Below are 22,538 nucleotides of genomic sequence, written 5' to 3'. Positions count from 1 at the left end.
AATTTAATTTATTAATGAGAAGCTGACAATATATACTGCACAAATTAAAAATAAATGAATGAATGAATAAGTAAATAAATAAATTAATAAATAAATATACACATATGTAAATTAATAAACATAAATAGATAAATAAATGTGATAATAGAAAAATAAATAACAGAATCAACGACTTGATAAAATAAATGATTAATTTTTAATCAAATAAAATTTTGTACTGTCTTTCCCATAATTTATAGTTTTCTGCTTTTATAAAAATATATATTTTAAACTTTTATTTATTTGTTAATTAATTTTAACATTTATTTTTATATTTATGCGTTCATTTATTTTTACATTTTTTTCCCCCACATGTATTTATTTTTACATTTATTGATTGATTCATTTCTTTTTCTTTTTCCGTGTGCAACATGGAAATGAGGAGGGCGGTCCTTGTGAAGCTTCAGCACATCATTGGTTGCGAGCTCACCACAGTCTATAAAGCTCACGCAAGCAGAATCAGACCAGCTGGGGAGAGTTGTCAGTAAATGACAGCCGCATAGTTCTTTCACAGACACTAAACAACTTATCAATGTTTCCAGCGGTTTTTCCAGCACTACCATATTCCTGTTTTCACGCTACAGGAGACATTTTTCCCGTTAGAAATGCATGCTCGGTTTTAATGCTATTTTAAGGTAGGTAGAAATAAATCTATGGCATTTTGTTCCCGTACCTCATTCTGTCATCTCACGTACCCTCAGCAGTATGTGTACAACAGTTAGGGAACCACAGATGCAATGGTCAGGTGTCAATATTTTTGTCCATATAGTAAAAAACAACAGATAGACCAGGCTATTGTGTGTATAGGTAGACCGGGTAAACCCAGCCTGATCTGCTGTGATTTGATTTTGACCTGCAGCTCAGTCAGGAAACCTGTACATTCATTTCTACTGCTTCTATCACACTTTCGCGGGAACCCATCATAGACTGGCTTATCCTGGCGTGCTATTGGCTGTTTTAACACAATGACTGATAGAGAAGCGATGGGCCGTTGCCCATTGATCATGCCTCTTGTGCTCTGATTGGTTGAAGGACTATCCAATTGCATACGGAGTCATTTGAACTATGCCCGTTGATCACACCTCTTGTGCAGCAGAGGCAGACTCCCCAGACCAATGTTCAATCTTAAATTAAGCTTGGTCTGGTGATAGCAGACAAGTGTATAGACCCTTGTTGGGTGTAAATTAATGAATAAAAACGGTTTCAAAATGTCTCTAAGTTCTTGCTTTTAAAAGATAATACTAATCCCGTGCGAATAGGGCTTTAGTTTCCAAATGCCGTCCCCTAATTTGTCTGTGTTTGCTTCATAGCCCCAGTTCGTGTGATAGCGTGCTGGTGTGTGTGGGTCCACGGCGGTGGCGTGCAGGTGGCAGTGAGCGGAGGCAGGTGGTGACTTGTATCCTGTGTCAGGAAGAGCAGGAAATCAGGACTGACGGCAAAGCCATGGTGCTCGCTGCTTTTGTCCAGCGCTCCACTGTCATGTCCAAAAACCGCAAGAGACCTCCACACAACCCAGGCACGTCTTGTGTGCATGTTTGGCACATTGTACCGCATACGTGCATGTTTGTGTTAATGAATGCCTTTGTTTTTGTGCCACAGATAAGTATGACCCTCTCTTCATGCACCCTGACCTGTCGTTCGGCACACACACAGGCAGCTGCGGACACATCATGCACTCTCACTGCTGGCAGCGGTAAGAATCATCATGAAACATGCTTCCATATGTCAAAATGTGCTCTTCCTATAGAAGGTATAAAAGAATAAACGCATCCTCTTATTCAGTAGACTCAGTTCCATTATTTTCCCCAGTCGTTATTAAATTGATTTATATCTTCTAGCGCTTTAAGGGACAGTTCACTTTAAAAATGAGAATTCTGTCATCCTTTACTCTCCCTCAAGTTGTTTCAAACTAGTATGAGTTTCTTTCTTCAGCTGAACACAAGGGAAGATATTTTGAAGAAAGTCAGTAACCAAACAGTTACATGGAGCCATTGACTTCCATAGTATTATTTTTTTCTACTATGGAGGTCAATGGCTCCAGTTAACGGTTTGGTTACTGACTTTCTTCAAAATATTTTCCGCAGGCAATTGAAAATTCTTAACGTTACTTGCGGCCTGATGGATGGGTTCTCTCCCACGTCAACGCAATTTTTTAGGTCCTTTTTATAGAATTTTGCGTCGCTGCTGTTTCTCTATCACACAACTGCAAATTACGGGCTAAGTGAATAGGTAAACACACTTCATGAAGTCACAGGCGCAAGCCGTGTCGCATACATGAGACAGCCTATTGCCTTAACACAGCTGTCAATCAAACATCAGGCAAAAAATAATAATTTGACTGTAAAAAAACTATTCATTTATTTATTCCAGTATTTGAGATGTTATAATAATTTTGTACAAATAATTTAAACAACTGTTATTTAACAAATATTTTTATATTTGTATAATAAACTGAGGGGGCCTGTCATCATAGTGGGCGGGCCTGACGGGCACAGGTCCGCTGGCTACGCCCCTGATGTTGAGGCCTGCCCAGAAAAACGTTGGTTCTAATAATAGCCCCAGCTGCTATTAGAGACCGGCCTTTATTTACCTTCGGTGACAGCGAGACCGGCCAATGTTGGAGACCTGGCCGCTAATGGAATACAGGCCAATATTAGAGGATTTACGGTATTGATATTTCTATCATTCTGCATTGTAACTGTGTCTAATGTCTCCCCCTGCAGGTATTTTGAAGCTGTGCAGGCTAAAGAGCAGCGCAGACAGCAGAGGCTACGCGTGCACACAAGTTACGACGTGGAGAACGGGGAGTTCTTGTGTCCACTCTGCGAATGTCTGAGTAACACAGTCATCCCACTGCTGCCTCTTACTAAGACCAGCTGCAGGTACTGCAACTAACACAGACCTATCTTTGATTGACTTGGTATAATACTTGTTACGACTGCTGTATTTTACAAAGCTATCCGAGTGTAAGTGTGTGAATGAGAGGGAACCAAGTGGAACAGTGAGGTTACAGGGAGAAGAGGTAAAGAAGGATTTTAAGTACTAAGGGTCAACAGTCCAGAGCAATGGGGAGTGTGGAAAAGAGGTGAAGAAGCGTGTGCAGGCAGGTCGGAATGGGTGGAGAAATGTGTCAGGTCTGTTGTGTGATAAAAGAGTACCAGCAAGAATGAAAGGAAAGGTGTACAGGACAGTAGTGAGACCAGCGATGTTGTATGGTTTGAGGAGCAGACAGGAGGAAGAGCTAGAGGCAGCAGAGCTGAAGATGTTGAGGTTCTCTTTGGGAGTGACGAGGATGGATAGGATCAGGAATGAGTACATCAGAGGAACAGCACATGTGAGATGTTTTGGAGACAAAGTTAGAGAGGCCAGGTTGAGATGGTTTGGACATGTTTAGAGGAGGGAGAGTGAATATATTGGTAAAAGGATTAGTGATCGACCGATACACGGATTCCCGATATTTTTCCCGATATTTAAGCATTTTTTCATAATCGGGTATCGGTATTGTAATATCGGATTTCCCGATAAATGGCGCCATCTTGTGGACGTTTTGAGAATTGCATACAAGCGCGCCATTAACGGACTGTCTGAGGGGAGATGAGTCAACAACGGTGTTTAAAGGTAAAATAACCTGCATCCCTTAATTAATAAACTTTGTTTGACATAACATTAATGCACAATTGAGATATGCACAAATAAGATGTTATGAGATGATATTGTATAGTTTAAACTTGGCACTGTAGAGATGACTCACTGACAGTCATCAGGTAATCCGTTGTCACAATAAAGACGTAACTTCACATGAATGAAACAAAACAGCCATGAATGAGAGCATGTTGAAAGTAAAAGCACCGAATTTCTTTCTTTCTGTGTTTATGCTCAGTCGCATTCAGCCGTTCACTCACCGAGTTGTTGCTCCAGCATATATGCTAACGTTACCGTAGGCTATGTAGGCTAAACAAGACCGACTCGTTTAAAACTCCTTAAATTATATTAACGTCTGCTATATGACATTTATATAATAAACATCTTATTAATTACAGCTCCGTGAAAATGAATTATTAGGCCACCATGAATGAGAGCATGTTGGAAAGCGCTAAACTTATTCCTCTCTCGGTGTTGTTTATGCTCTGTCGCGTTCTCTCACGGAGTTGCAGCTCCAGCATAGGATAGTCACCGTATGTAAGACCGACTCGTTTAAAACTCCTAATAATATTAACGTCTGCTATATAACATTTATATAATAAATATCTAATTAATTACAGCTCCGTGAAAATGTATTATTAGGCCCATCTCCGTGAGATGTGTAAGTTAAACGCAGAGATGAAAACAGCGCTGTCGTCAGCATTTCATAGACATACACAAACATTAATTTTGATACCGTACTAGATGAGATAAGAAAAAGAAACAAACCCGCGAATACATCATAGCCATTACAATTCCAGAGAATATTCAATCTTTAGTCTATTAAACACATAAACCTTTTAAAACTGTAGTTTAAAAAAATGAATGCTTATATTTAGTTATGGGGATTTGATAGACTCAACTCTCATTTATGTTCTCCATTTGAAAATATTAGACTTTATATATGTATTTTGCCTGTTGTTAATATGGCTGCATTTATAAATAAAAAGTTGAAACAGCATTAATGTTAAAAGGACTGCGCTGTATTTATAAAAAAAAAAAAAAGCAAATTTTTTCAGATTATTTTTAGATGTAGATGTCTTTTGTTCTGTATGTATGTTCAGTTAAGTGCTGTAGCTGTAATTGTAAAAAAACAGAAATAACACAATAAATAAATATCGGTTCTATATATCGGGTTATCGCCACCTAAACACCCAAATAATTGGTATCGGTTATAAAAAAATCAATATCGGTCGATCACTAAAAAGGATGCTGAGGTTAGAGCTGCCAGGCAGGAGGTCAAGAGGAAGACCAAAGAGGAGGTTTATGGATGTAGTGAAGGAGGAGATTAAGGTAGTCGGTCTGAGATAAGAGGATACAGAGGATAGGACTAGATGGAGGCAGGTTATTCGCTGTGGCGACCCCTGAAGGGAACAGCCATCGTCCATGGGATTGTCAGCCAGAGAAGCGTGATTGGTCACTCAGAGTACACGTCTCACTGCTCTAGAGTCCAGTGGCGGCTGCTTTACTCCACTGCATCCCACGCTTTGCATTGCTCTTGGTGATGTAAGGCTTTGATGAGCTGCTCGGCCATGGAAGCCCATTCCATGAAGCTCTCTACGCTGTTCTTGAGCTCATCTGAAGGCCACACACAGTTTTGAAGTCTGAAGCTATTAACTCATAAAGTTGGTGATGAGTGTACATGTATACTACTACATTACTGCCGATAGACAATGGATCTGTTTTGCCTGCAAAATTTCGCCAACATTTTCTAGTATGACTACATCTTTATTGCATATTGTCCTTTTCTATCAACATATGAGGCGTTAGATTGATTTGATTGAGTGTTTGTTACAGTTCTGAACAGCCTGATCTGAGCCAGTGGTTGAACATCACCTCTCAGCAGATGAAAGCCCTACTTTCTGCTCACAGGAAGAGCAAGGCCAACAGTGAGTAACCCCAAATCCTCCCCAACCCCAATCATCTAAGATACTTCAAATGTGCCCAAAACAGCCTCGGTGTTCATTGAGTCAGTGGCTTAACAGGCAATGTTGAAAACAAAGTGATCAATGTGTGTCTGCAGGTGCAGAAGGTGTTGATGATACAGATGGTGTTAATAGCTGTCCACCGCCTGATGGCTTCAGACTGGACCACACTCCAAAGTAAAACCACATCTGAAATTACCTGTCACCCATAATTCTCTTAAACAAGCTCATAAGTGTTTTTTTTAGTTAGTTAATAAAGTTTGTTAAAAGTGAAAGTTTAGTTCATTAATAAAGAATGTTTTGTTTTGTTTTCTGTCAGCAACCCATACTCAAGCACCATAAAGGAGATGTTGACGACGTTTGGGACAGCCACATATAAAGTTGGTCTTAAAGTGCACCCAAATGAGCAGGACCCCCGCGTGCCAATCATGTGCTGGGGCAGCTGTGCCTACACCATTCAGTCCATAGGTCAGTCCAAGAGAGTGTTGAACTGTAATGTATAATGCCCCCCCAAGAATTGAACTGGTCAGTAATTCGGTGGCGAAAATGTTAAGAAATATAATTCATATTCTCATGGAAAACTGAAAATATCTGGGAACGTAGGTAATTATGATTCTTACCCTCGTAATGAAGTCGGGTCCGTTTTGACCCGGAAGAGAGAGATACCCTTTTTTCCCCATTTTTTAATGCATCGTTTTAGTACTGTGCAAGTGTAAATCAATTATTTACAGATCTTTAATTTTTGTGTATATTTTTAATTAACATTATTATTAAAAGATTATGTCCATAATTAAAATAAAAAAGGAAGAAAACAAAAACGCATTTTGTGCTCTGGTCTATTCTGGTCTATATTCTTTTTTGCACATATTATGGTAAAATTACTGTAAACTTTCTCTAAGAATGTTGATAAGTAATATCAAAACAACATCAATATTACTTTGAAATGTTTTCAAATAAAATATTCATTTTACTTGCAGAATGAAAAACGTATAAAAAATAAAATAATTTTCATGCTGCAATAGTTCATCAATATGCATGTTGTAAAGTCATGATTTGTAATTTCTAAATAATTTATTTTAAGTTCATTTATTTCAATGTCAGTACTGTTAATTCTCAAATTATGCTCTTATAAATTTCATATTGTGATATGTATTCAAATAAAATGTATGACAATTGAAAAATATTTTTCTTGCATCGGAGTTGTTCTGTACACGCAAAATTTGTAATTTCAAATATATATTTTTAATTATTATTAATAAAATGGGTGTAGTAATTACATTATAGCATTCAAAACGTTGAAATATTAGTGCATTCACACCATAATTAGTTACTGATTAAATTCCACCGGACTATAAATGCAAAAAAATTATATTGGGATTTTTAAGTGAGGTGAATAATGAGGGCTAAGCAAATGGAAAAGTAAGAGATTAATTTCATTTCTCACGCAGAGAGATTGCTGGTGGATGAAGAAAAGCCTTTGTTTGGAAGTTTACCATGCAGACAGGTAATTAAACACATTTGAATAATTATGCAAGCTTTTTATTTGAACGTGTAACGAATATCAGGTATTCTTTGTCCTATCTAAGTGGGTTCCTAAATCTTTACTCTTGAGTTTTATTTGTTTATTAACCCAAATGGTTTGTGCATGCAGGACGACTGTTTGAGTTCTCTGACCCGGTTTGGCTCAGCCTGTTGGATAGCCTCTGCCTCTCATGCTACTGTACAGAATCACTTTATCAGGCTCTTAGCAGGTAAGAAATTAACACTACAGCTGTTTTGGCTTGTGTCAAATATTATGAGTGAATGACAGTGACATCTGTGCTTGTTCAGCCCTTGTTCCTGATCCCCGGGTGGAGAACACGCCTTGCATTCTGGATATAGACATGTTTCACTTGCTGGTAGGTAAACCACCAGAGTTGGTCCTACATCTGCTGTTCACATAAGCATCAGACTTCACACATTCTCTACTAATTTAATAGCTTAAGTTGACAGATTAACAGCATTTTATCCCGTTCTAATCTCTAAGCAATATAAATACTGTTTGTTTGTTTTACAAGAAAAGCTGCATGTAAAGGTGCTTACTCGTACTCAGTCAGTTGTATCAGAATAACCTGTGTGTGTGTGTGTGTGTGTGCGTGTGCGTGTGTGTGTGCGTGTGCGTGTGCGTGTGCGTGTGCGTGTGCGTGTGCGTGTGCGTGTGCGTGTGCGTGTGCGTGTGCGTGTGCGTGTGCGTGTGCGTGACAGGTGAGCTTGGTGCTGTCCCATCCGTCAGTTCACTGTCTGGATTCCTCAGGGCTTAGCGAGGACACTGCTCAGCTACACTTCCTCCACCTAGTCACTGTTGCTCACATAGTCCAGATCCTTCTCACCTCCGTACCAGGTGAGAACCTCAGTGGCAGCATGACTATAGAGACTTCAGTAACACTTTAGTATTGGGAACACATTCACTATTAACAACGACTTTTGCCTCAATGAGCTCCTAATTCACTGCTTAGGTGAACAGGTATGTTTATGTAGAAATACGTAGGTTTTGTAGTATTTAAGTTTAGGTATTGGGTCGGATTAAGGGATGTAGAATAAGGTCATGCAGAATAAGGCACTAATATGTGCTTTATAAGTTCTAATAAACAGCCAATATCCTAGTAATATGCATGCTAATAAGCAACTAGTTAATAGTTAAAGGGGTGCTTCAGTGCTGGGAAGATGAATCTGTATTTAAGCTGGGTCATTAATGTAGTAGAAATGTGAAATAATTATTTTTTTTTAAATTTGGTGCCTTCTAGATGTAAATGTAAGGGTATATCTCTTGGGGATGAAAGACAACAATTCCCAGAATGCTTCGCTGCCCTGTGAGGCCACTCGCAAAGCCACCGCTACTGGATTACTGTGACTGGATCACTTTCCCATCATGTTCATTTTCATACAATCAGTTCAGTTGAAGAACAGACACTACAATTAAAAACTGAACTTGTCTGTTCAATATAATGATGGAGTCGCCGTGTGAGTCTCACAGCACTAACGCTGCAGGAGTCAGATTACATTCATCCTGATAATGAGCTGAATGAGCTCTCGTGATGAGAGCTGAGGTAAACGTGACTGCACTCGCGGCATAGATTCACAACGCATGTTCAGTCTGGAGTGTTTTCAGTTCATGCCTTTTGAAGCTTAACTTTCATAGGAATTAATTTGAGAAGTTGAAACACTTACATTGCTCTGCATAGCTCCGTTGGCATGAATGCCTGCAGCTGCGAGCCGAGCTGTGAGTGTGAGCTCCATCCCACATGCGCGGGTGTAAAACATGAGGAAATGGCTCCTCAACTGGCTGCAGGCTTTAGCTTCTGGCCAGAAATTCCTCCGATGATGCAAATATCGTCAATTTGCAGAGGAATTTTTCCAGAAATAAAATACATAAATCTCTCGTCTCAGGGGGATATGACGGGGGGAGCACAATCATTCAAATTTACTCCAGGGTTTCTACTGATACAAAGCCATATGCTAACCGCTGAAGTAACCCTTTAATAACTAAACCTTACAATAAAGTGTTAATAAAGTGACTTCATAGATGATTTTGAGTGTTTTGGGATGTTCATGTTTGCTGACTCCTGTGTGTCATCAGAGGAGGTGCGGATGGAGCAGGAGAGTGGAGGAGCTGAGAGGGAGGAGGAGGAGCGAGTGTGTATGCTCTACAACACTCTCAGGACACATCTGCGCAGGTGAAAGCACACACACACACAATTGCAATTGACTTCATGATTTATAACTTTTTCTATCAAAATCAAAAGACACAAATACAAAATGAAGAAATAAAGGCAAAGGAAAGGTTTTTCAAGCATCGTGATCTATTTTTTTGACCATTATTTTCATGTTGTTGACATTTTCAGCATGAACTCCACCCCTAAACTCACAAGCACACTTTGATCAGTGGAATAGATGCGATTTAAAATGTGCGTTGTGATTAAATTCAGCATAGAGAGAGAGCGATGCACGTCATAATCTGAAAGCCACGCCCACACCGGTGGGAAACAAACCAACCGTCTCCATTGACTTTCTATTGTGTGAAGCGGCTTCCTTGGTATTTCTGACTTATTACAAAAAAAACTAACAATGTCTAAAAGCTGAGATGTGACAAGGTATACAGAAAACAGGCTAAAAAACCCAGAACCAAAAACTATTTTTATAAGCCGTTTACCCAAAAAACAAGATTTTTAAGTACACAAAATTGTACAGGCAATAGAGAGAGAAAGCACGACATGTTATATTACATATGAGAACTACGCCCACTGTAGGGGAACATAATCAGCCACTGCAAATATAATATATAACACTGACATTTGGATATTTGACAAAGTGTTTACTGCACATGTAGGCAAACTCAGGCACTGTCAGAGATGGTTGATTGCAAAATGAAGAATGAAGTACAGTTTTTAGGAAACTGTTTCACCAATTCTAGCTTTGCATGACCCTAATATGAAAGCTGTGTGTGTTTCAGTGGCTTGCGTGAGGTGAGCTCAGGCTGGCATCTGTGGCACTGTGTGAAAGCTGGAATCCTGCCTTATCTCAGGGCAACCGCTCTGTTCTTCCACTATCTTAACGGAGCTCCAGCACCACCGGAGTTGCATGGTAAATTACTTAAAGGATTAGTTCACCCAAAAATGAGTATTTTGTCATTAATTACTCACCCTCATGTCGTTCCACACTAGGGTTGCACACTATAGGGTTCACAAAATATGAACATTTTGGCCGATACCGATAATTATTTATAGTTGAAAGCTGATGGCCGATAAATCTAAACACACATTTTAATAAACTTTAAGAGCCTGATTACAAAAATAAAGGCTCACCATTAAAAGCCATGTGCCAAACACTTCAACATTAATCAAACATATACAGTGTAATAGCCCAGTGGTTTTCAAACTTTTTTTTTTAAGCGTCCCTCTTTTTTTTTTAGTTGTCGCGACCCATATATAGGGCTACAACCATTTACATTCAAATAAGTTAAGCCAAGCATAACAATACTTGTATACAATGGGCCGTTTGACTGTATTCTCCATTAAACCACTCGATAGCACAAATATTCAGCTCAGCACTTTTCCACACAACTGCTTTTGATCCTTGATGCGTTCGCAACGCAAAGTTTATTCTGCGCTAATTTGATAGCTAGGCATATTTATGGGACGCTAATTAACTGGTTAACCGTTAACCAACAAGACTTTTGAAAGAGAGAGAAAAACAGGTAAGTCACGTATAAGTCGCATTTGATTGCATTCAGAAATAATACCAGTAAATAAAGTGAAATAATGTACACTACAAACAGGTTATTTTATTTCCCCTCACTCCACAACAAATCCTTCAAATTTAACGGTATTCAGAACAGAAGGCTATAACTATATAAAGTCAAAAATGAGGAACAGAAAGTAACCAGCGTTAGACTCATGCAGCCTAACTCCCTTATTCGAGTCCAAATGTTTCCATATTGGTGATAAATTTGGATGCTAAACAAATATTTATTATAGGCTTTGGCTACTTAACTCGCGTCCCAATATTGATGGGGAAAAAATCATCCTCTTCACCGCATGACTCACGGAACCCAAAGCATATAGACTGTGGCGCGGGACTAGATTTGATGGCTGAGTGTGGGCGGTACCTGTGTGTGTGTGCGGATTTCGGGAGAATAAAACTATTTGCCCGACTACCGCAAAATAAAAAAATCTAAAAAGAAAACATCTAGAAACAAATAAAATGTTATAAAATAAAAACAAATTACAGGTGGAGGCAGAGTATAACACGTTTTTGCCACGTTGTGCAGTGTAACCAATATATTGGTTAAACAAAGCCGATACAACAAATGTTTACATTTAGAACGCAATGGCCAAAGATTCATTTAAGAGAAAAATCCACTCACCGCTCAAGAGTTTTTGTGCAGTGCTGAATTCTGTATGCTGACAAATCCTCTGATTATAACAAAGAAAGTTTAGGCATTATTAAAAAAAAGATTCATTGTGCAGTCATTTTTATTAATAACAGAGCTTTGTGAGATCGCGTTAAACTGAGATGATAGCTTTTTTGTAATTACGAGCGCACTTTGCGCGTATTCTGCCACGGCAAACCACGCAGAAAAAAAACGATTTATACTTGTATGCGGACAGGAGCGGGACAAAACACGAATGTTGCAAGCGGGTCTCTACTTGGAAACGCCTCAGTGGAGCAGCGCTCACGCTGAATGGCACGGATGTTTGGCTACTACTGACTATTTAAACTGAGCTGTGTAACTTTTTATATATTAGGTTGGCTATTTTATTTTGATAATGAACTGGCTGCGATTTCAAGGTTTGCAATGCCATCAGCGTTCGCATGTTGTGTGTGCGTCATCGAGGCACCAGTGCAAAAGAGCAGAGGAAACTAATAAAATCTGTAATGGTCATACAGATAATAAGAGAAGGACATTGTAAGTAAACACTTTTGCAATTTTGAACATTGTGCTATAAAATAGCCTCAAGAAAACAAGATTTGCTTTCTGTTGTCTGGGTTTCCATTCCATGCACTTGTTTGGAGGAGCGTCGCGCCTCACGATAATGAACCAGTCAGCAGCAACTGTCACACATTTCTTTTCCTTTTTTTCCCCCCTTTTTTGTTAATCTGTTAATTATTTAAGTCAATATATATTTCATGTATTTATTACTTTTATATAGGCCTAAAGACTATATAAATGTAAGCTAACTCCATTTTTCTTAATTGTCCTGGCGACCCATTTTTTAAGTCTCGCGACCCACCCCGAGGGTTTGAAAACCACTGCAGTAGCCTATAGGGATGCTACGGTACCCAAATCCAGCAGTCGGTACCAATGCCATACAAATGTTATGGTTCTCGGTACCAATTTTGGTACCACAGCTAAATGTTTTTTTGTTGTTGTTTGTTTGTTACAATTTATTTATTTTAATTAATTGTATTTGTTTTATTGTTTTTTATGAAAATATTTTTTTTTATTCAATAAGTTTATTATTTATGATAATCATTATAAGTAAATAATAATATACAGAAGCATTTAAAGGCTGCATGCTGTTTAAAAGTAAACATTCACGTCCTATATAAGATTATATACAGAATACATATAATATTACAACTTACAAAGACACAAAAGGCTGTGAATGCACAAGCGATCTTACTGTGCTTGTCTTGAAGGTGTAACTCCGTGGATGCACAATGCAAAACTCTTCCCGAAACACAATGCAGTTTGTAAAGACATCGATAAAAAAATAGTCCATGTGACTCCAGTGGTTATACTTTAATGTTATGCCTCTTACAAACACTAGTGAAACAAACACCTTAGTGAAATGCATGAACATGCATAACTGAAATACATCTTACACACACTAGTGAAACAGCATTGATTAAAGGTGCACTATGTAGTATTTTTGCAGTAAAATATTTACTCATTTGTTTTGAATAGGTGACCTCCAGTGGACGGAAAGTTGCATAGTGCACCTTTAACCTTAATAAAATTATTTGAAAAAGTAGCTGTGTCCGCACTCCTGTTTAAATTGATGCGCCTTACAAACTCATTTAGGCACCAGAGAGCACTCGGATTTCAAAAATATCTTAATATGTGATCCAAAGATGAATGAAGGTCTTACAGGTTAAGGGTGAGTAATTAATAACGGAGTTTTAATTTTTGGGTGAACTAAACCTTTAAACACAATGTGATGACATTACACACAGACACTGCTTCTATGCAGTCTTCATTTTCTATAATTTCTAATGATGACTGTGTTTTCAGCCCTAGGTGTGGGTGAATGGGAGGCTCTGTGTGGATACCTGTGTCTGCCCTCCAACCTGTTACAGCTCTACTATAACAATCAGGAGCTCATGGAAACTCTGCTGCATGGGTAACCGTCAATATCTAACTGAACACCTCTAAAACTGTGGCACACTGACCAGATGTTTGCTTGAATGAATGCTGGTGTGATAACTGTTGGTTGTGCTCTGCAGATGGTGCTCTCACCCAGGTGTGCTGCAGGGTCTTCAGAGCAGCGTGGCTCTCGTCAGGTGCGTCCTGCACCTCAACACTCAAACGTTCACAGGATAGAAGTTTATTTGTCATTACAAATGTACAAGTACACTGCGACAAAATGTAGTTTGGAGCGTGCCTCCGGGCTGCAGCTATTACAAGCACACCACATGCTCTCCAGAGGAAAAAATGCTGATTTTGCAAAGCATAGCATACATACAAAAACACAATATAACATTACACACGTGGTCACGTGATGGAATTTTTGTGTTTGGATTGGGTAGGAGACGAAGAGAGCAAAGGAGCTGACATTCAAGTGCTCACCTCTAATAAGCCCCTTTTCCCGGAACATTGCCGGGTCGCCTTCTGTGTGAAAGCAACCACGTCCCGGGATTGATTACCGAATTCGACCCGGGTCGGGGACCCAGTAATATTGCGGTATTCGATCCGGGACGAGCGCTGTGTGAACAAAAGCCGAAACTAATGCCGCAACGTGTACGTAGTTATCGTGCAACTCCTAGAGCTTGTTTTTTCAATAATACAACCCTGCAGTGCCAGAAGAGCTCGTCTGTGTTTTAAACGCAGAGAGTGTTCGTATACAAAAAAAAAAACGAATATTAAACAAGCAGAAATGTGTGCAAACTGGACACAAGTCGAGACCACGGAGCTCCTTACTATCGGCACTGAAGTGGAGATCGCTCGCCATTATACGTCACATCCGGATGTCACGTGTCAACTCGACCCGGGACCGTTACGGGTTGTGTGTGAAAGCGCACATATTACGGTATTTCGCTGGCAGTGAGAATGGACCAAATCTAGCGGCCTGGGAACAAATGCAGGGTCGCATTTTCCGTGTATTTGCCGGAATCCCAGTGTGAAAGGGGCTTTAGAGTCCTGCAACGGGTCGGGTACCCGCATATAAGTGGCTAAAAAATGGGTGGATTGTGACATTTATAAAATTCACAGGCCGGGATGCGGGCGGAGAATTAATTCTGTGCGGGCGGGTAGTAGCGCGGATGAAAAATAGGTGCAATATTTCTCTGGCGAGGTGGACGAGAGAGTGAGAGCAAGAGCGAGACCGGGGCGTGATGGCGGATGAGTGTCACCTGTGAGCCACACCGGACTCGAGTCCTCTCATGAGGGAGCTCGTAGGCATATAAGGAGGAGCGACACCAAAAGAGGTCGAGAAATCACCAGACCTGGATTTGACGTTGAGTTGTGTTTACGTTTTATTTTGTTTGTGCGTGTGGCAGTTGTCCGTGAGGGGCTACCCACGTTACTTTTGTTTTGTTTGGTTAAAGTCTTTTAAATGTTCGCTGATTCCCTCCTTCTTCCCCCCCGAACATATTGTATTACAAAATTACCATTTCACATACGCAACAACGATATGCCATTTGAGGCATCACGTCACCACTACTGCGACAGTGTGACTTTTGTTAATGCCTCGTAGCCCGGATGTAGCGAGCGTTGCAGGAGGAGCAATGGATGAAGTAAAAGTAAAGTTGGGGAGTGGAGTGTATAAAATTGTTGACAACGAGTCTTCAAAGGCACTTTAGCCTGTTTCATTAGCCCAGTCATGATGCTGTTGTGATGTTGAGAGAGGTGCATGATAAAAAATAAAGCATTTTCATTGGAATGATTTTAGCGTTTGAACGGGCCAAATATTAACGAGTCTGGGTGAGTGCGGATTTAATTTTGATATTTTCGCGGGTCAGATCTGGTACTGAACCTTGTGGGTACGGGCTGGGGGCGGGTTTCCAAAAATGACCCGTGCAGGACTCTGACCTGTATCATTCTTCCATTTCCGGATTTAGGTTTCCCAGAGAGTCCAATCATCTCATCGAGCTGCCGTGCGACTACAGTGCTCTGATTAACCAGGCCTCCAGCTTCACGTGAGTCACACCTGTGTTGATTTCCAGGGATGCAAACTGCGCGCTTTTCTGCGCCTCCCTCTTTTTTCATGTCAGTTTGGGTGACTTGTGTGAATCGTGCAGATCCGAAGAGTTTTTTAAGGGGGAGGGGGGTCTGATTATAATTTCACCAACAGTAATTCTGCATTGCCTCCACCAAACAGTAAATATGAGCTAAGTAAATCAGAACACAGCGCTAATGATCACGGGTGAACCACTAGGGTTTCTTCTGGCTGTGTATCTTTTACCGTCTATGGTATCTGCCACTGCAACACATTTCTCCCTGAGACCAGTTCGGCGCTGCGCCTTCCTGTCTTACTGACAAAGTTCTGGTGAGATCACTGGAGGTTAGGTATTGTTGGTTTATAATTTTGTACAGGGTTTTTCCTGCATAGAGAATTACGAGACGGCCACCTCCGTCTGTCAACAAAACTCAGGCAGACACTTGCTCAGATTCGGCCTGTCGCGATAACTAAATAATCAGAAATATATATCGTCACATGATCCTTCAGCTATCACTCTTATATTATGATTTGCTGGTACAAAGTCATCTAAAGCCATTCCATAGCTGGATGTGCGGGACAAGGAAATTATATTAATATTATTTCCATCGTTAAAGTTGATGGAAACTCGTCTTCCCTCCGCTGCAGCTGTCAATCATTGTCTCCGTTCAGCATTCAAACTGCGCGTCGTGTTCGGTCATGACAGTCAGCAGGTAAAACTCTCCAAGATCATATATTCCCTTTATAATACTTCATCTGTTAATAAAGGGCTGGGTGGACAAAGTACTCAACTTCATTACTTGAGTAAAAGTAACAGTACTACTGGTCAAATATTACTCCGTTACAAGTGAAAGTTTATATTATTTTTACTCAAGTAAAAGTACAGAAGTATTTGTTTTCAAAAGTACTTAAGTATCAAAAGTACATTTCTTTTTTTATGTCAGCGCATTATTTTATTGTTGTTGTATGAATGTAAACTATGCCATCATGGTTTAAGCAATTCAGTGATGCTCCATCCGACATACTAGCATACGACTAACCTAAAGTGACAGCAGCTTTATAAAGGGCTTTGTAACTTTTATACAAGTTTAAATGAGTTTAAGAGGATCCAATACACTGATACACATCTGATATTCTCTCAACTGTTTACGTTAACTTAAGACATAATCAACTTTGTTTGCCAAAATGAACATTTTGACATCCGTCGTCTTCCATTTTGCTCTAAACTATAAATCAGTGTTAAATAAATGCTGTGAAATCATTGAACTTCACGAGACTACAAGAGTGATTCCTGAAAGGCTTTCTACAAAAACCCAAACACCTTTTAAAGAAGAAAAAAATCATCCACTGACTTTCAAAGCTGCGACAGAAACGACTTTCGACTTTGATAGAAATATAGTGAAGTAAAAGTATAAAAAAATAATACTCAAGTAAAGTACAGGTACTCAAGTAAATGTACTTAGTTACTGTCCACCTCTGGGATTTGAATTTATAGCTGTTTCTGAACGATGTTGTACTAGCTATCGGGTGACAACACAAGGACTATTCATTAGCATCACACGCACAATTACTGGAATTTAAAACTTTGAAGAAACAAATGATCAGTACGCTATTGGATAGAATATAGACTAGGATCTGAGCACTCAACAAATCTTCTCTTTGTGCCGTGAACACTTCTCTTCTTTTTTGACCTCTCTCTTTTTTGAGCATACATGTTTGCATCCTTGATAACTGATCTTCCGTTGACCCTGTTGGCTTCTAGGTGTCCTAAATCTGGAGGGGATAAGTCTCGCGCTCCTACTCTGTGTCTGGTGTGTGGTACCATGCTGTGCTCTCAGAGCTACTGCTGTCAGACCGAGCTGGAAGGAGAGGACGTGGGCGCCTGCACCGCACACACTTTCGCCTGCGGAGCTGGAGTTGGGATCTTTCTCAGGTTTGTGCATTTTCAAAATAATGGGCAAATTATGTAATGGATAGTGCCATTATTATCATTTGATAAGCCTTTTGCATTGGGAATCCTGGGGTTTATTTTGCAATATTATCTGACTGAATGTACATTTATTATTATGTGAGAAGAGACTGCACAGAGTGCTAGCTAGAAGTCACATGACTAGCACAGTGTAGGAAATGTTGCCTTAAGGCTGGAATACTAGCCTGACAAGCCAGACCCACATCAAGATGTTTGGTCTGGAAACTCACCATTGACAGCTCAATCCGAGGGGCGGATAAACGGTTGTCTTTCAAACTCCCTCTGCACGGGATAGGATAGCGCTACACCAACCAGAGCAACGACGGTGAAGCAGAGCTCGCTGACTGATTAAACATTCGCCGTATCCGGTCGGCAAAACTCCGAACACATCTTCCCTTTTTAAGAATGACTTCAGTGCCGTTCTTTGTTCTTTTCTCAGAGAAAAGCTTAACTCCAAGTCTTCCAGAGTCGCGGTCAAAACTGATTCGAAAGACCGCCGCTCGCCAGTTTCTGTGTTTACTAGAAGCACGCAAACGCAACTCTGCCGTCGTCATTATGGCCCCACCCACCGACTCTATACACGATGTGATTGGCCCGTCCAGATTGTGAGGAATACAGCTCAGAAGGGTATTGAGAGTTCCTAGACGACACTTGCGGGCAGATTAAATTTGCTGCCGCTAGGGTACGTCTAGATTTCTAGGCTACTGGAATACACTAAATGACTTTAAAATTGCGATTTTAAAACGCTGCATCATTCACTTGTGGACTTTGTAAATGGTAACAAAGAAAAACTGGGCATCATACACAAAATCAGTGTTTCCCAACCTTTTTTCAGTCATGGCACCCTTCGAAAATGTTAAACATTTTGTGGCACCCCCTCGCATACGTTATGCTAGGGGTGTAACGGTACAGATTGCTCACGGGTCGGTTTTTTTAAAGTAACATGTCTTAGTGATGTGGGTTAGTCTGGAGCGCAGGCTGTTGACAGTTAGACCCATGGCGGAAAAACTCGCTTAAAACAGCGGTGTGAAGAACTTGCGTGACAATCTTTACTCTATTAAACTTGACCAAAACCACACTACGAAAAGCCTTAAACAAGGCTTCAGATGGCACTGATGTCCGGGAATACAGAAATAACCCTCGCTAGAGCGGCCAGCCTCGGGAAGCACCTTTCATTTGCTTTCCACCAGTCAGGAGCTTATACTACTGCTGGATATTAATACTGCACAGCATATTTTGCAAGTAACTTGATTGCCCTTTCTGTCGATATGGTCCCACTCAGTAGACCTACTTCTATTCCATTGCTTCATTTTGTGAAATATGTCTGTGTATACAAGTATTGCATACAGCACATATTTCTTTAACCATTTAGGAAACAAACAAAAAACTTAAAAATATCCATTTAACCGTTTAACTGATTTTTATGTCCCCCAGAGCTATATTGCATTATTATTATGAACTATTTACTTGTTCTTGGAATAATTGTTTATTTTGTTATTGGACATTAGGTCCGTTTACATAGAGCACTGTAATCAGTTTTAAAGGGTGCGTTCACACTTGTAGTTCGGTTAGTTTGGTCTGGACCAAAAAACAAAAACAAAGTCCTGGTCTGCTAGTGTGGTTAGCGTTCGCACCGGCATTTTTAACAGCGAGCCTAAAGTCACCGAACCAAAGGCGTAGGGAGACGCTCACAACCTGATTGGTCGGCTTATATGACGGAGGAGCTGCTTACCGAACATTCAAAACAATGCTGTGTGCTGATTAAACGCCATCATTTCATGCGTGTACATATGCCATTATTTTTACCAGCTGAGAACTCATGAACAGCTCATAAAATGTTCAAAACATTCAAAACAGATTTCCTCCGTTGTGAAAAGAGACGGCCGTTCTGTCGTCTGTACCAACTAATGGGCAACAGGTCCTCTGATGAGAAGAACCAGGTTTGCTTTTTGTGCGTTTTTTTCTCGCATTTTCGAAACATGCTCGTCGGATCCAATATTGACGAGGCACTTCCTCGTTGCTCTACGTTTGCCCTCTAACGTTAACGTTACTCATTTGATACACTGATCTCTCCGCGTCTTCAAATCAGCTGACTATGCGTCGCATCTTGTGACATTACCTCCTGTTTTTGGTCCGTTTACGTGTCTTTGGTCTGTGTGGCGTTCATATATCAATCGAACCGCACCAGAGTTGGTTTGGAAGCGGACCGAGAGCCATCTTTTTAGCGCTCTCGGTCCGCTTGTTTGGTGCGCTCCAGGGTTCGGATGGCAGCGTTCACATATGTTCAAATGAACCGCACTAACCGAGCAACCGCACCAGGGTTCGTTTTAATCCAACCAAACATGACAAGTGTGAACGCACCCTAAAAGTCCAATCCGAATGAAAATGCTCCATATAAACACCTCAATCGGAATAAAAATGCCCAAACCGAATGAAATTGTAATCGGTTTGAGAGGGGTGGGATAAACCTTTTCATGAACCAATCAAATGAAAAATTGAACTACGTAAACGACCTGACCCGATTACCGCGCCTTCACCACTGACTGCGCGCCGCACTCACACGCAGGCTCTGATGTTGAGAGGAAAGTTAATTTTTCAGCGGGGTAAACTTTTTATTTCGTTAGAAGTTATGAAGTTGGCATAATGATAGACATAGCCCGCTATGAGTTGCAACGGCATCCGTGAACACGACATTTCTGAAGCGGCAGACAAACTGCTCTGTGATGATTGCGAGTGAAAGTCAGCACATATATAAACCCCAGATCAGTTTAGATAACGTCTTATGTAAACAGTCCACTAAATCTTTCAATCAGAATTATTTTAATCGGAATGACAAAGTGTGCATGTAAACGTGGCTATTGTTCATAATGCTGTTGCTGCTATTTTAAAAGCAATAGTTACAGTGGGGTTCCCATTGTTTGTTTAGGCACTTTGTCATGCCCACGTTCAGATCGCTATAACTCGTGGCTTTTTGCGTTGCATTTGTCAGCAGGGTTTAATTTGTGTATGCTTGTGTGTTAGGGTGCGGGAGAGTCAGGTCCTGTTCCTGGCTGGCAAAACTAAGGGCTGTTTTTATGCTCCCCCATACCTGGACGACTACGGGGAAACAGACCAAGGGCTAAGGTATGTCTCTACTGCTGGTGTGTCACGCATATGGTCATTTTGAACAGTTTGAGTGTGAGATCAAGTGTTGTGTTTGTCTCTCTCAGACGGGGAAACCCATTACACTTGTGCCAAGAGCGCTACAGAAAGATCCAGAAGCTGTGGCGCCAGCACAGCATCACCGAGGAGATCGGCCACGCCCAGGAGGCCAATCAGACTTTGGTGGGCATCGATTGGCAGCATCTGTAAAGTCACGTGATGCTTTCTCACATTTGCGCCCATCTTTGAAGCGTAAGAGGACTTTCACAGCAGGGCTAGAGGTAGCCAAGGCGTCACCGAGGCCTCTTTCTCTTCCTCCACCACGTTCTCCATCTTTTCTGACAGTGGATGAATGCATGACTTTTTTTTCTTTTTTGGGGGGAGAGGTGGTTTACGCTCCCTTTTTTCCTTTTAAATATGATATAAATACATATTTAAAAAGACAAATAGCCAAGGTATTGAACCTTAACAATAAGGGTTCCTTCGCAACACAGATATTCTTTATAGGAATGCTATTTAATTTCTTCTCCAAGTAATATTAAATTATTTTCAAGGTATTTTGCTTACATATATAGGTTTCGCAAGAAAGTTATCTCATCGCTCGGGAATTTAACGGTGGCGCTACCCTTTAAGTAAGCACAAATGTCCCTCAACGCCCCTACTGGGATAGCGCCACCTGTAGGACACGCTCTCTGCCCCGTCATCTCAAATGCTGCAATACATTTGTTAAGGCCACCTAATTAATGTGCTCAGCGACGTTCACTCAATAAAAGCCAACGCGAGGAAGCTCCAGGAGCACATGTATATGTCCCACGAATGCCTGCTTTCTGTTTGTCTGGGTTGTGTATGTTTGCGCGAGTGAGTTTTTTTACGTACAGGTGTTTAGTTGGTATGTTTCTAATGTGATGGCTTTCTAAGGTGTCCGTTTTTACGACTGTTTCTGTTTCTTTCGTGAAGCGTGTTGTTGATGTGTTTCTCGCGGGTGTTTGTTGTCTCCGACCTTGATCATGCAGTTTCACTCTGAAACATGATTTTGACGTGTGTGTTGTGATTTTGGACATTTTGGTTCTCGACACTGCTGCACCATTTTTAAGCAGTAATGGATGCAGAATTGCATATCCTCAATTCAGTTTCCACTTTGGTCTCCTTTAGACTTTTTTTTTATTTTTTATTCTTTATAGTGGCCTTGGCCTGGGGATTTAGTCCAAATTAAGTTTATTTGTCAGCGATGCAGATGCGCATTAAAACACACGTTGCTTCTTTCAGATACAAGTTTTCATGCCTCGCGCTATTCAGATGAAATGCCTGGTTCTGATGCGGTGAGTGTATTTCCTGAGACACTTCCAGTGGCTGCAGCAGTGTATTACATCACAAACTGACTTGTTAATATTGTGAATTCTTGTATAAATGGGTACATTGTACTATATTGTAAAACATTAATGAAATAAAAAAGAAAAATCTCTGTGTTGCGTCTTGACATAAAATGTTTTGATGAATGAGCTGAAGGGTTTTATTGTGAGGGAGTGTGTGACTGTGAGTGAGTCAGTGAGTTAGTGACCGAGTATGTGTGTGTGTCAGAGTACTTGTGTAAGATAGCTGTGTGTGTGTGTGTGTGTGTGTGTGTGTGTGTGTGTACGATAATACTTTGTGTGTGTGTGTGTGTGTGTGTGTGTGTGTGTGTGTGTGTGTGTGTGTGTGTGTAAGATAGTACTTTGTGTGTGTGAGTATTTGTTCTGTATGTTCCAGAGCAGGTAGGTTTAGTGTCCTGATGCAGGCAAATGTGTGACCTATTTTGCTGGTTGCAGCTCTTCTTAGCTGTTCTAGTTCTGTCTAAATCTCATGTTTATCCAGGAACGCTGCAATAAA

The 22,538-nt window shown here is 40.5% G+C and overlaps 1 protein-coding gene across 2 annotated transcripts in view; it reads left to right on the top strand.

Moving 5' to 3' along the window:
• ubr2 (ubiquitin protein ligase E3 component n-recognin 2) overlaps positions 1-22,134 on the top strand; it is an 81,082-nt gene extending 58,948 nt beyond the window's left edge. For both annotated transcript variants that reach the window (XM_067422405.1, XM_067422406.1), the window contains exons 30-47: positions 1,350-1,555; positions 1,639-1,732; positions 2,763-2,921; positions 5,518-5,609; positions 5,744-5,822; positions 5,965-6,113; positions 7,094-7,149; positions 7,297-7,396; positions 7,476-7,543; positions 7,890-8,025; positions 9,262-9,358; positions 10,135-10,265; positions 13,420-13,528; positions 13,632-13,688; positions 15,465-15,542; positions 17,325-17,495; positions 20,553-20,654; positions 20,741-22,134. In XM_067422405.1, coding sequence (XP_067278506.1) covers positions 1,350-1,555; positions 1,639-1,732; positions 2,763-2,921; positions 5,518-5,609; positions 5,744-5,822; positions 5,965-6,113; positions 7,094-7,149; positions 7,297-7,396; positions 7,476-7,543; positions 7,890-8,025; positions 9,262-9,358; positions 10,135-10,265; positions 13,420-13,528; positions 13,632-13,688; positions 15,465-15,542; positions 17,325-17,495; positions 20,553-20,654; positions 20,741-20,882 — 2,026 coding nt within the window. In that variant the 3' untranslated portion in view covers positions 20,883-22,134. The remainder of the gene's footprint in view (positions 1-1,349; positions 1,556-1,638; positions 1,733-2,762; positions 2,922-5,517; positions 5,610-5,743; positions 5,823-5,964; positions 6,114-7,093; positions 7,150-7,296; positions 7,397-7,475; positions 7,544-7,889; positions 8,026-9,261; positions 9,359-10,134; positions 10,266-13,419; positions 13,529-13,631; positions 13,689-15,464; positions 15,543-17,324; positions 17,496-20,552; positions 20,655-20,740) is intronic.
• The last annotated feature ends 404 nt before the right edge of the window (positions 22,135-22,538 follow it).

This window comes from Pseudorasbora parva, chromosome 17 (assembly GCF_024679245.1).
Source record: "Pseudorasbora parva isolate DD20220531a chromosome 17, ASM2467924v1, whole genome shotgun sequence".
Classification (NCBI taxonomy): Eukaryota; Metazoa; Chordata; class Actinopteri; order Cypriniformes; family Gobionidae; genus Pseudorasbora; species Pseudorasbora parva.
This window is presented reverse-complemented; position numbering and strand designations above follow the sequence as displayed.